General features: G+C 32.8%; 1 protein-coding gene across 1 annotated transcript; it reads right to left on the bottom strand.

The window, feature by feature from the left end:
- Positions 1 to 7440: 7440 nt before the first annotated feature.
- On the bottom strand, positions 7441 to 9692 carry LOC132161655 (zeatin O-glucosyltransferase-like). The gene is made up of 2 exons (XM_059571818.1): positions 8805 to 9692; positions 7441 to 8146 (listed from the first exon to the last, which is right to left on the bottom strand). Exons 1-2 carry the CDS (start codon positions 9612 to 9614, stop codon positions 7556 to 7558), a joined length of 1401 nt encoding a protein of 466 aa, XP_059427801.1. The 5' UTR covers positions 9615 to 9692; the 3' UTR covers positions 7441 to 7555.
- Positions 9693 to 12925: the final 3233 nt, after the last annotated feature.

Below are 12925 nucleotides of genomic sequence, written 5' to 3'. Positions count from 1 at the left end.
CTTTTTGGGAGTGTAGTTTTTATTGTTTTAACAACAGTTACTCTTATCATCCTTATTTTCGCTAGATGGATAGACTCTTGTTGTGATTGTCAGGACAGGTGTTCTTGAAGGCTAGATGGATAGACTCTTGTTGTGATTGACAGGATAGGTATTTTTGAGGTCAAGTTTGGGGAAGCCTTGCCTTTTTCACTCTGATTTTCCTTCCCTCTGATATTGTATTTATGGACTATCAATTGAGGACAATGTGTACGTGATTCAAGTTTGGGGGTATGTAAGACATGAGTGCTGTCCATTTCTTTTAGTTCAATTTTCGCAGTTTGTTTTAAAAATTTTGCAGTTCGTTAAAAAAAAAAAAATGTTTTTATGTTATTTCTAAGAATGTGTTGAACTTTAATGTTGATTTGCATTTCATTGGTGAGATTAAATTTATGAACACATTATCATTTCATTAGGAATCTAAGTCTTGTTACTTATTTTTGGCAAAGGAAACTTCACTTGTTTTGATTTGAGGTACGAAATTTGAAATCAATTATGTTTATTTTGAGATTTGTTGGTTGACTTATTGAATAGATAATCTTGGCAAAAAAAAAAAAAAAAAAAATAGCCAACCATTTTAAGTTTTTCACTAAGTAACCAACCTTCTTACATTATTAAGAAGGTTGAATTAGTTGATCATATGAAGCCAACCATTTTGAGTTTTTCCACTAAATAGCCGGACTTCTTGCCTCATTAAGTATTGAGTGTTCGCGTAAAAATGTGTGAAGTTTGAATTGGTTGATCATATGAAGCTAACCATTTTTAGTTTTTCACTAAGTAACTGAACCTCTTGTCTCATTAAGTATTGAATGTTAGCATAAAAATGTGAGAAATTTGAATTGGTTGATCATATGGCTAGTTTGGTTGTGTAACCTTTTTAACTCGAGTTAATAAGTCTGTAGTGATTTTTTACATCTAATGCCCTAAAGCTACTTGGTTTGGAAGTCATTGGTCTAACACTCGTTACATGAGTCAATTAGAAAACTTAAGAAAGCTAAACATTGCACAACCTATTAAAAAAAAATTACATATCTTTATAATAATGCCATGATTGTGTTGTTTGATGGGAATTCTAATGGATTGAGAAATGGTGAACCAAATATTATGATTGTGTGTTAGTTTCACTTTGCACCAATTGGAACATGTGATGTCTCAACCGTCCATTTTTTAGTGATTTGATTTTGGATTTCTTAAAGATTTTGAAGATGGAATTTATTATTTTAAGCTTGCTAATAAATAAAAATCAATATTTTTGTGATGCTTCACTCTTTTTAATAACATAGTGCTGACAATATTTAATGGGTCTTTCGGTGGATGGTCTTATATAAAGGAGCCAGAGGCTTGCACGGGGGGCTTTTCTACACACAAAATTCGTCCCGGACAGTGAGGGAGGAGTGTTTTGTGTGGGTTTTATTTTGTGCATTATTTTTGTAAGCTTCTCAATACCCAATGGCTAAATCCTCTACTAAGGGTTGAGGATGAATGAGTAGCAATTATATGTTCATGTGATTTGATATTTTCTGAATATATAAGCTTTGATGTTTAATTGTTCTTACTTCAATTTAATTAATGGGATGAGATATGCAATAATGTTTTTCTCATGATTTGGAATAATTTCTATTAATTAAATTGCTTGGATCTTCATTTCAAAAAAAATATTAAAGTTGGGCATCCATTGTTTACCTCACTTAGGAACCAACTTTTGAGAATAAAACAAATTTGAATAGTATAGTGTTTCTCTAAAAATAATTACATATGAAATCAAACAACAACTGAGAAGCTTATAAATAGCTTGCTCATAAATAATTGAATTGAGATCCACATTAGATTGTTAACAATTTGAATAATTAATGTGAGACAACATATCTGTAGATCTCAATCCTAAATAATTGTCTTGTTACATAGCAACTCTATGATTAACCAAAAAATAAAAATGGGTCTACGAATCGAGTTGAAGCTCAATGGGCTCGTGGTTCGCATGCTTGTCTGCTGCTTTTGTAATAAATTAATATAGATGCCTCAGCCTACAATCGTGGATTTTTTATTTTTTTTTGGGAAATTATATCAAAACACTTTGGGTAAATGCGCCAAAAAATTTTTGTCCCTAAGTTTTTTTTTTTACAATTTACTCCCTGAGTCAATTGAAATGCCAAGAAAATTTCTACCGTCAAATTTTCTTAATTGTCGTTAGATTCGTTGAAATGCACCGTTTTGCCACATCAGCATAATAATTTTTTTTATTAATTTAATTTAAAAATAGAAGGGATGGCTAGAAGCCACCCTTGCCCACCCCTAGGGGCTGGGGGTGGCCTGCGGGCCCACCCTAAACCCTATGGGCCACCCCTAAACCCTAGGGGTGGCTCGCGGCCACCCCTTGGGTGGTTAGGAGGCCACCCAAAACCACCCCTTGGGTTTAGGGGTGGCCTAACCACCCAAGGGGTGGCCCGCAGGCCACCCCTAGCCCCTAGGGGTGGTTTGGGGTAGCCAGGCGGCCACCCCTTCTATTTTTTTATATTAATTTTTAAATTAAATTAATAAAAAAAAATTATTATGCTGACGTGGCAAAATGATGCGTTTCAACCAATCTAACGGCAGTTAAAAAAATTTGACGGTAGGGATTCTCTTAGCATTTCGATTGACCCAGGGAGTAAATTGTCAAAAAAAAACTTGGAGACAAAAATTTTTTGACACATTTACCCAAGGTGTTTTGATATAATTTCCCTTTTTTTTTTTAGAGCTAGAGATACAGTTTAGTGGATCTTGATCTTTAGCTTTTTGCTGTCTATTAATATGAGAGAAATTTACAAGGCCTACTTGTTTGAGTAGGTGAGCGAACAATCCAAAACTTATTTGGACAAATAAACCCTATAGAAGTTCTTTAAGCTACTTGAATTGCTAGCAAATCTTAGTCTAATTAATTCCCCTAATTCCAATTTTAAAAAACGTGTTAGGCTATTTTGCGTCCTACTCCACTTCTAGTTTATTTGTTGGGGAAAGGACACAATCCTCCTTCAAATTATCAGACAATTTACAATATTCTTCTTAAACTATCTGAAAATTGTAATGTACTTTTTTTGTCTTAAAAAGACAAAAATGTCCTTAGAAATTTCTCTATAAATTTTTTTGAAAACAAAAAAGGAAGAAAAACAAATCAACGGTGGGTCTGGTGACTCGTGATCATTGTCGTGGGCCGGCACTAGTTTTTTTTTTTTTTAAATGAAGGGTATTTGTGTATTTTTGGTACGAAGGAGATACATTGCAAATATTTGATGGTTTAAAAGGAATATTTCTTCGATTGATAGTTTGGGAGGGATTGTAAACTTTTTTGCAATTTGAAGAGGGTATTTGTACTTTTTCGTCTATCATATTTTTTTTGTTTCTTCTTCTACCTCCACAATATCTTTAAAAAAAATTAATTAATTAAATTAAATTAAAATTTAAAATTTTTAAAAATAAATAAATAAAGGAGTAGGAAAAGTCGTGCCTTCCTCCTTTACCATTCTTTGTCTTTACTACGTTTTAAAAACAAGACAAAATTTGTCTTATATATGATAATTCAATTTTTGGTCATGAGTAGATTGCATGGCAGGTGAAATCAATTGCACTTTTAATTGGTTAGTTAGACACGTACTTTCTTTTTTTTTTTTTTTTTAATAATCAAATTAATAAAGAGTTACATGGAACAAAAATTAAGAGGGGTATGCTCACTAATAATAAATTCAAAAAAAAAATTACAATTTAAAAAATAAGAACAATAAATAAGAAATAGGCCTCACATAGCATTTTTTGAAGCAGAGGCAACAACCACCAAAAGGAAATTATTGAAGGAGAGGCGCAGTTTTCCGCTCATGAGCTGTCGAAGAAGGGGAACAAACTTCCATTACAAAAGTCTCCACCACAAGATAAAACAATAACAAGAGAGGGAGACTAAAACCCACAAACTACAACAACAATAAAAAATAAAAGCAAATAAAAGAACGTAAACGAAAATCTAAAAAACAGTAGCATCGGCAGCAGGGTGGCGCGTAAGGCGATGAGGAGGCACGCGGGCCACATTTGGGCATATCAGGACATATCCAAGCCAAAAAAGAGAGGTCGGAACTGCAAAGCGGCACGACGAGTAGCACAACAGGGACAATGGTGGTGAGGGCGACACTGCTTGTTTGGAAAAAAAAAAAAAAACCAAAAAATTAGGAGATGGGGAGAAAAATGCAGTGGTTGAAAAAGGGGAAAGAGCGGAAGGGAGGAGGGAGGGAAAAGGATCCATCCCTCCTATCCGGAGCACCCGGAGTAGGCGATGAAGAGCCCTACAAGAAGGAAGAAAGTTTAGAGAGAGGAGATAGCTTCTCTCTCTAAAACAAAGATGCAAAAGAATTAGTTAAACACATAGTTAATATGTCAAATAATTAGTTTTAATTTTGTCACACGTAAACAAAATATGTAAATAACAGCTGATTCATAACAAATTAATGGATCAACTAGCAATATCTTCCACAAGTGCAAGAGGTTCTGATAGAAATTATTATGGCCCAATTACACTAGTAGGTGTTCGGGCAATCTAAACACCTATTTGAATATAAACCTCATTAAAAATCTCTCACATAAATCTAACCCACATTGTACAAGCAAATATTAATGTAAGAGTTAATAGGAGATCCTTTGGTAAAAAACTTAAAAAAAAAAAAAAAAAAAAAAAAAAAATTGTTTTTATTTTTTACTTTTATGTTCTGAAAAAAAAGCTCAAAATTGTGTTTTAAAAAAGAAAAAAAAAAATTAATCTAAAAAAAGATTCTAAATTCACCACATCCAATTTAGAACAAATAGTGATTCAGCACTTGTGTGGTCGTCCATTTGAACACTTGTTTACGGGTATCATCACAGGAATGAATGGCCCAAAAGCCCAATGCTTTCTTTGTACCTTCGATGATCCTGCACGTGTTGTAGAGGCTCCCAGAGCTGCAAAATCTTAAAAAATCTTACGATCTTAAAAAATTAAAAAATTCCAAAGTAAAGCACAACTTACTTTCTTGTTTTTTCTCTTATTTTCTTTCATCAGCTCTAACCTTTTGCTTCTTGGTTCTATTATTCTTTATTTCTTTGATATTTTATATGTTATACTTACTATCAAATACCATTAATTTTAGTTGGTCGTTGTTATGAGTTCCGATCGTGTGTCGCTGATTTTAGTACACAGTTAATTAAATCCTACTTACAATCGTTTATCTTACAAGAAAAAGAAAACATATTAGTCGTATTATTTATTGAGAATAATATATTAACAAAAATTGAAATGAAATTTTGACTAGTAATTTTTCATCTCAAAAAGCTAGAAGAGTTTTTTTTTTTTTTTTAAATATTTTTTAACATTTAATATAAAAATTTATTATATTATGTTTTAGTTTGATATCAAGACTTGTACTAGTATATATAGTAGCATTTTGTTTCACTTTTGCTGATGATGTTTTGAATCCTGTTTAATTATTTGTTTTGGGATATGGGTAGTTGAGGGTTTCTTTAATTGTTTGGTACTGTAGTGGTTGGAATTTGCCTTTTTCACTTTGTGGCTGGGTTAGTGGATTGCCTGTCGTTTGTATTGTTTTTTTTTTTTTTTTTTTTTAACACACAACAAATAATAAAAGCCAGAGTATGTTTAAGAGATGATTATTGCCATAATTATGCAGATCATTAAAAATATATAGTTGCATATGGAATCAGACAACAGCTGAGAAGCTTAGCTTACTCATAAATAATTGGATTGAGATCCACGATGATGATTATCTGTTTAAATTGTTAACAATTTGAATAGTTAATCAGAGACAACATATATGTAGATCTCAATCTTCAATGCGCACATGGTGCGTATGCTTGTCTGCTGCATTTGTAATAAATTAATTAAATAAATAAATAAATATAGATGTGGCGGCTACATATCTCTTAGCCTACAGTCTAGTGGATCCTGATTTTTATCTATTTGCTGTCTATTAATGTGAGAGAAGTTTTATAGGGCCTACCTATTTAAATAGGTGAGTCAACAATTCAAAACTTACTCGGATAAGCAAACCTTATAGGAGTTCTTTCAAGCTACTTGAATTGCTAGCAAATCCCACTCTAATTAATTCCCCTAATTCCAATTTGTACCCAAAAAAAAAAAAAAAAAAAAAAAAAATCTATTTGGCTACTTTTGTGTTCTACTCCACTTCTAGTTTATTTGTTGGGACAGGACACAATCCTCCTTCAAACTATCAGACAATTTACTATATTCTCCCTAAATTATAAGAAAATTGCAATGTACTTGTTTTGTCATAACAAGATAAAAATATTCCTAAAAATTTTCAGAAAGATACATTTATCTCTATAATTAAAAAAAAAAAAAAAAAATTCAACCGTGGCCGATGGGTCTAGTGACTCATGACTGCTGCAGTGGGGCACCCGTTTTTTTTTTTTTTTTAATTAAAAAAAATTATGAATGGTATTTATGTATTTTTAATACAAACGAGGTACAATACAATTTTTTTGGTAATTTAAGAAAAATGTTACTTCGAGGAACATAGTAAATTTTCTTGTAGTTTTCTGTTTCTTCTTCAACCTCCATGATTTTTTTTTTTTATTAAAAAAAAAAAAAAAGGAAAAAGAAGAGTCGTGCAGTCCTTTACCATTCTTTGTCTTTATTACGTTTTAAAAACAAGAAAAACTTTGTGTTATATATGAGAATTCAATTTTTGGCCATAAGTAGATTGCAAGGTAGGTGAAATCAATTGTATTTTTAATTGGTTAGGTAGACACGTATTTTTTATTTTTTATTTTTAAATCAAATTATGAAAGAGTTACATGGGAACAAAGAATTAAGAGGGTGGGGTCTCCAACAATAAAATGGATAGTTTGGGTTTATCGTGGTTTTGTAGTTTTTGGTATGTTAATAATGTGTTTTCTAGTTCGCAAGGAGTAGCTCAATCGGCTAAAAATCACGTCTTATGAAGCGAAAGTCACTAGTTCAAATTTTTTCTCTTTCTCTTGTGTGGTTTTGCAGACATATCAAAAATAAATAAATAATGTGCTTTCTAAATGTTGGATGAAATTGTGTCCAAATACATCAAGGCCTATGCATCTCCCTGAAATTGTGACCAAATACATTAAGGCCGAGTAGTGATTTAGTGAACACTGACATGCATGAATAGTGTGCTTTTTTTTTTTACTGACGTGCACACTATTCATGCACGCCAGTGTTCACTATCAAGGCCTATGCATCTCCCTTATGAATTAGAGTGAAAGAGCTAATTATCCTTCCATTATTAGTGAAAGAGCTAAATAAACAAACTGAAATTGCAATTTCCTTTTTTTTTTCCAAGAGACATTGCATGTTTTCTTGACAAATTGCAATATTAAATCATTAATTGCATGTTTTCGAATATTAATTAAATCATTAATTTCCTATAATAAGTAGTAATTTATAATATTAAAATATGCTACCCTTAATCATACATCAGATATACATTAATTATTAATTTCTTAGGATCCCCCTCTACCTAGTGATGTGAGCAATGAAAGAATCCAACTCCACGCATGAAACTCCACCCCTGTCCAATGAGCGCCTGACAGCACCGCCCAACTCCGCCGCCCTCTTCCTAATCACATCCCCTTCTTTCGATGCCATCAACATTTTCAAAGCGTTATCTACAGAGCTTGACGTCACTATCTGATCCATGTGCGACCACTTCTTCACGACAATACCAACTTTAAGCAGCTGTGCTATCAGCACCGTGTTCCTCGGCTGGTCGGACGCCATCGGCCAAGCGGCAATCGGAACTCCCATGGTGATGCTCTCCATGCAGGAATTCCATCCGCAATGACTCATAAAAGCTCCGGTTGATGGGTGGCTTAGAATTTCCAGCTGAGGAGCCCAGTCTCTCACCACCATTCCCCTGCTTTTAACTCTCTCTTCAAACCCTTTGGGAAGCTCTGCTTTTCTCACTTCTCCATTGAATACATCTCCTTTGTCAGCATCCCTCAACACCCAGATGAATTTTTGCTCGCTTTTTTCCAACCCAATTGCTAGCTCCTTTATTTGCTCTTCTTCCATGGTGGTTGTCGTCCCAAAAGACACATATATTACCTGCCACAATAAATTCATTTATTTTTCTATCAGCTTCGGAGACAAGTGATACTTGAAACTTTGTTTTTGGTCATTTATCTCTTATTTTAATTTTTTTTATTTTTTTTAATGAGTAACTCTTATTTTAATTAAATATTTTAGTATCATTTATCATGCATTTTGAGAATATCTTCAAAATTTAAAAATTCTCGTTTTACACTTCTGAACTTTTAATTTCAATTAATTTACTTATCCGTCAGATTTTAAACGTTAAAATTGATAAAATTACATTTATACCCTTAATTTTTTTAGAAAATTTCAAATTTACCCTTAATCCTTTTTTTTTTTTTAAAAATCGTAGGTAATTTGGTCTTTTTAGGCATTTTCGTTAGAAGTTAACAACCAGAAGAGGTGAATTGATTGAAATTGAAAGTTTAAGAGTGTAAATTGAGAGTTTTTAAAGTGTTGAGGCCTTCTCAAAATGCACGGTTGTTCATAGCTTTAAAATGAAGTTTTATTTTAAAATTACTTTTTGACTTTTATGTTGTAAAAAAATAAAGGCTCAAAATTGTGTTTTAAGAGAGAAAAATAGACTTTTTATTACTATTTACTTTTAATCTCAAAAAGATTCGAAATTCATAAAATCCAATTTAGAACAGACAGTGTGATTCAACATTACCGAATTTGGGGTCTGTTTATGCAACCACTCCAAGCACTTGTGTCGTCCATTTGAACATTTCTTTTCTGGTATTCTCACAGGATTGAATGGCCCAATAGCCCAATGCTTCTTGCCTCCTTCAATCTTTTCCATCAAATCCAGATAGGGACCTTCGATGATCCTGCACGTGTTGTAGAGGCTCCCAGAGCTCAACTTCTGGAAGCCACAGTTCAAAGCAATGAAGTCCAAGAACTCGTTGGAGAAGCAACTTTCAAAAGATGGAAGATCTTTCGGGATGCTGTTATTCAAAGGCGATTTCCCCATTGCTTCCCACAAATACAAGAAAAGAGCGAAAACCGACACGCTGTGGAAAGTGTACGACTCGGCGTTTGGGATGGACCCCACGTCCTGCACCACATACGCCATCATGGAGTCGTTGATGACGATGACTCTCCGCGATTTGGACGAAAGCTCACGTAGAAGCGCGCACATGGGGTGGCGGAGATGAAGGGAAGCGTCGAACAATGGCTGCAGATGTGAGGGGAATTTGTTTGGGGCGTTGGGGTTGGGAGGAGGGGAGAGGAAAGGTGGGATGAGGAAGTCGTGGAAATGGATGTTGGAAACTGAATTTGGGTCCCAGCCGTGGAGGCGGAGCATGGCTTGGCGGTTGTGGATGGCGGAGCTGGCGAAGTGGACGGGGATATTGTAGGACAATATTAGACGGGAGAGGTGGAGGAGCTGGTTCAGATGCCCCTGCGCCGGAAAGGGCACCATCACCACCACCACCTCCTCCGCTTGCTTTTGCCCATTGCTCCGCTGGTTGTTTGCCATTGATGAAAGTTGGGTTTTTCTGCGGGGTTTGAGTTGTGTTGGGGGCTTTTATAAGCAAAATATTGGGGGAAGGAACAAGGTAGTGTAATGTTATCTAGTACATAAAATTGGGATAACGTGGAAGTAAATTGGTGTTTGATATATATATATTTTTTTAATAAGAGCTGATCCAATGACTTCCGTTGCTGTATTATAAGTTGTACAATGAAGTAAATGATTAAATTTAACATTTATTTATAAGTTTATTATAGTATCATAACAAAGAGTGTGTTTGGCAAACTTTTTTGCTTTTATTATTGTAGCTTACGTGGATATACATTTTGAATTTTTTAAGTTAGTAACATCTTATCTGCTTTATAAGACGTGGTCCACTACCCCTTTGAGTTAAAACTCTTGTCGGCATCGATTCACTTATTATTTCATTTCCCTGCAGCGATGTACTAAATAGTATTAACAAAAGATAATGCTGCTTTAAATTGCAATTTGTCGTTAAATTTAGCCTGAAAAGGTTACTCCATAATTACAGTGTCACATCATTGGTTGTAACTTGTCAGGAAGGCACAACACCGTGGTTCACAAGGTACATATTTACTTTACAAGGAAAGGCCCATGGATGTGTCCACTCTCAAGTGCCAATGCAAGTATATATAAACGAAATAATATTTAAAAAAACAAAAAAAAAGTAAATAATGCAATATATATCATTTAGAATAGTGACTTAAATAATGCAACTCACTAAACATGTTTTTTTTCAGTGTGATAGTGTTTTTTTAGCGATAAAGATGGTGGTAATAATGATAATATTTATTATTAATTTTAGAAATTTGATACAATTATCAATTTTTTTTTTTTTTTTTGGTTTTCCTTTTATTTGATACTTAGATTACTGTTATTATTTTCATTCTAATGTTTCTTTGTCATCACCGGTTGTTTTCCTTTTATTTATTTTTTATTTTTTTAAAGTACATTAAACAAGGACTACAATAAAATAAAATAAAATAATACTAAAAAAAAAAAGGTTTAGAAACTCAACAATAATCCTTAAAACAAAAAAAGAAAAACAATAAATAAAGATGAGATGCATCAAATTAATAATGTTGGCCTATGCATTCTTAAGACGAATATTAAGAAATTTAACTGCAAATATTCAAACCTCATAGAAAGGGGTGTAAATAAGGACATAACCTTTAAGATACCCTTCAACCCTACTTGAACATGTTGTGTAATAAGTACAACAAAAACTTAAAAACATGAGAAAAGTTAGAGAATAACAAAGTCACACGAAAAATAAAAAACAGTAATAGTAATAAAAAAAAAAACAAATAAACCCACAAAACAGCCACACCAGTAGAGGAAGAGGCGAAAAAGGCTAGCAAAAGTGGCTTACACTCCTTGGCGCATGAAGACTATGCGTCGACAGTGAGGACCGGGAGGGAGGGGACCACTGCAAGATACCAATAATAATAACCGTTAGAGAAGGATCCTTTCTCCATCAAATGAAATGGAGAAGAACCGATCCTCATTTATACATTGGTAGAATGGTCCCAAAAAAAAAAGTAAATTGATCATTTTATCCTTATAAAATAAGAGACTCGCTCCTCTCAATTTTCTTTGAAGTAGGAGAGGATCCCTGTCTATGCAACAGCCACACACCGGCACGTGGTTTCATTAAATATAACGAATTGAAATTTTTAAAGGTACAATGATGAATAGGAGTGTCTTTAATTGACAGAACATCCTTCACACAAATTCCATGTGAATTGCGAAGTTCGACTAGATTTTCTCAAGTCACGTGGCTACAGGTTTTTTTTTCTTTTAATCGACACCGACTTCTCTCTTCCGTCATTGTTCAACGTGGACACTATATTAAATTCTATAAAAAGACAGCTTGCCAACGTGAAAAACAACTAAAAAAAAAAAAACAATTAAGGAAAACAAAAATTTCCTTCAAATAACTAAGGAGAAAGTATCATTAAATTCATTTAAAATAATATCAAATGTCTTTAAATATTTAAAATACACATTAAATTGTATTTAATAATTTTTTTTTTCTTTTGAGTGCAATTGAAATTTGAGTGTACTGAAACTTTGGATTTTGAGGGATTTTTTTTTAAGAATAAAGGACCTGTTTGGGAATGCGATTTCAATAAGTGCGATTTTAAAAATTGCGTTTTTAAAAATTGTGTTTTTAAAATCGTTACTTTTTAAAATCGCATAGGCGTTTGGTAAAACATACTAAAAAATATTTTTTTTATCAATTAAGTGTTTGAATAACATTAGCATATAATTGCGGTTTTATGACCAAATTACCAATAAGGATGAACAAGACAGAGAGGATGAAGAAAAAAAAAAAAGGTTTTAATATATTTTAGGTGAGTATTCTTGGTATTTTTTTCATTCTCGTTCTAAAAAATGTAACTATTGCGCCAAATATCTTTTTAATAGAAATCGTGATTTTGTTTTAAATTCGCATTTTTTCAAATAAGCACCCTCTAATCAGCTTATGGAAATTATAGATTTTTTTGCGAATTTAAAATTTGCATTTTTAAATCGCAATCCCAAACACCTTAAAGTTGCGATTTGCTTTAAAATCGCAGATTATTTTTTTAAAAACGCACCCTAAATATAAACTTATTAAGCCGAACTACCGTCAATTTCATTAGCCTTGTTTAAGTATTGATTAATTAATGATTAAATTTATCTATTAAATTTAAGTGTTCGAGACAAATGATGAATTAACATATATGTAGTATCAAAACCATTGGTTATAAGTTCGAATCCTGACTTTAAAATTCACTCATATTCAATTAACTATTCCATGTGTTAGACTTCAACTATTAAAATGAAGTTATTAATTAATTAATGATTAAATTCAATCAATTTTTTAGACAACTAAGAAACATTTAAACAAATCATACATTTATTTATTTATTTCTAATCAAATGTGGGAAAATATTACAAGGGAAAATCATACATTTATTAGATGAATAAGAAAAATATTTGTGTTGAATTTGGATCGTAAATTGTACGTGCATATGTGGAAATCAACCATACATATTCGTTGATCTTGAATATCTATGATAGCAACCATGTGATTGGATCACAAAGATGATGAGTTAGCATTGAAGGAATTAATTCATTACGAATCTGCTAACTCTCTCTCCCTATGTTACTCTCGTTTAATTTTTTTCCCCACAAGATCGATTTAAAACCTACCTTTTTTTTTTTTCTTTTTTTTTTTGACATGTCTACATAAGAGGAGGAGGGGGATTCGAACTAGTATGGGTGAAAAGACAGTTGCGGGTAGCAGT

This window comes from Corylus avellana, chromosome ca9 (genome assembly GCF_901000735.1).
Source record: "Corylus avellana chromosome ca9, CavTom2PMs-1.0".
Classification (NCBI taxonomy): Eukaryota; Viridiplantae; Streptophyta; class Magnoliopsida; order Fagales; family Betulaceae; genus Corylus; species Corylus avellana.
The sequence above is the reverse complement of the archived record's forward strand: the minus strand, read 5'-3'. Positions and strand labels throughout refer to the sequence as shown.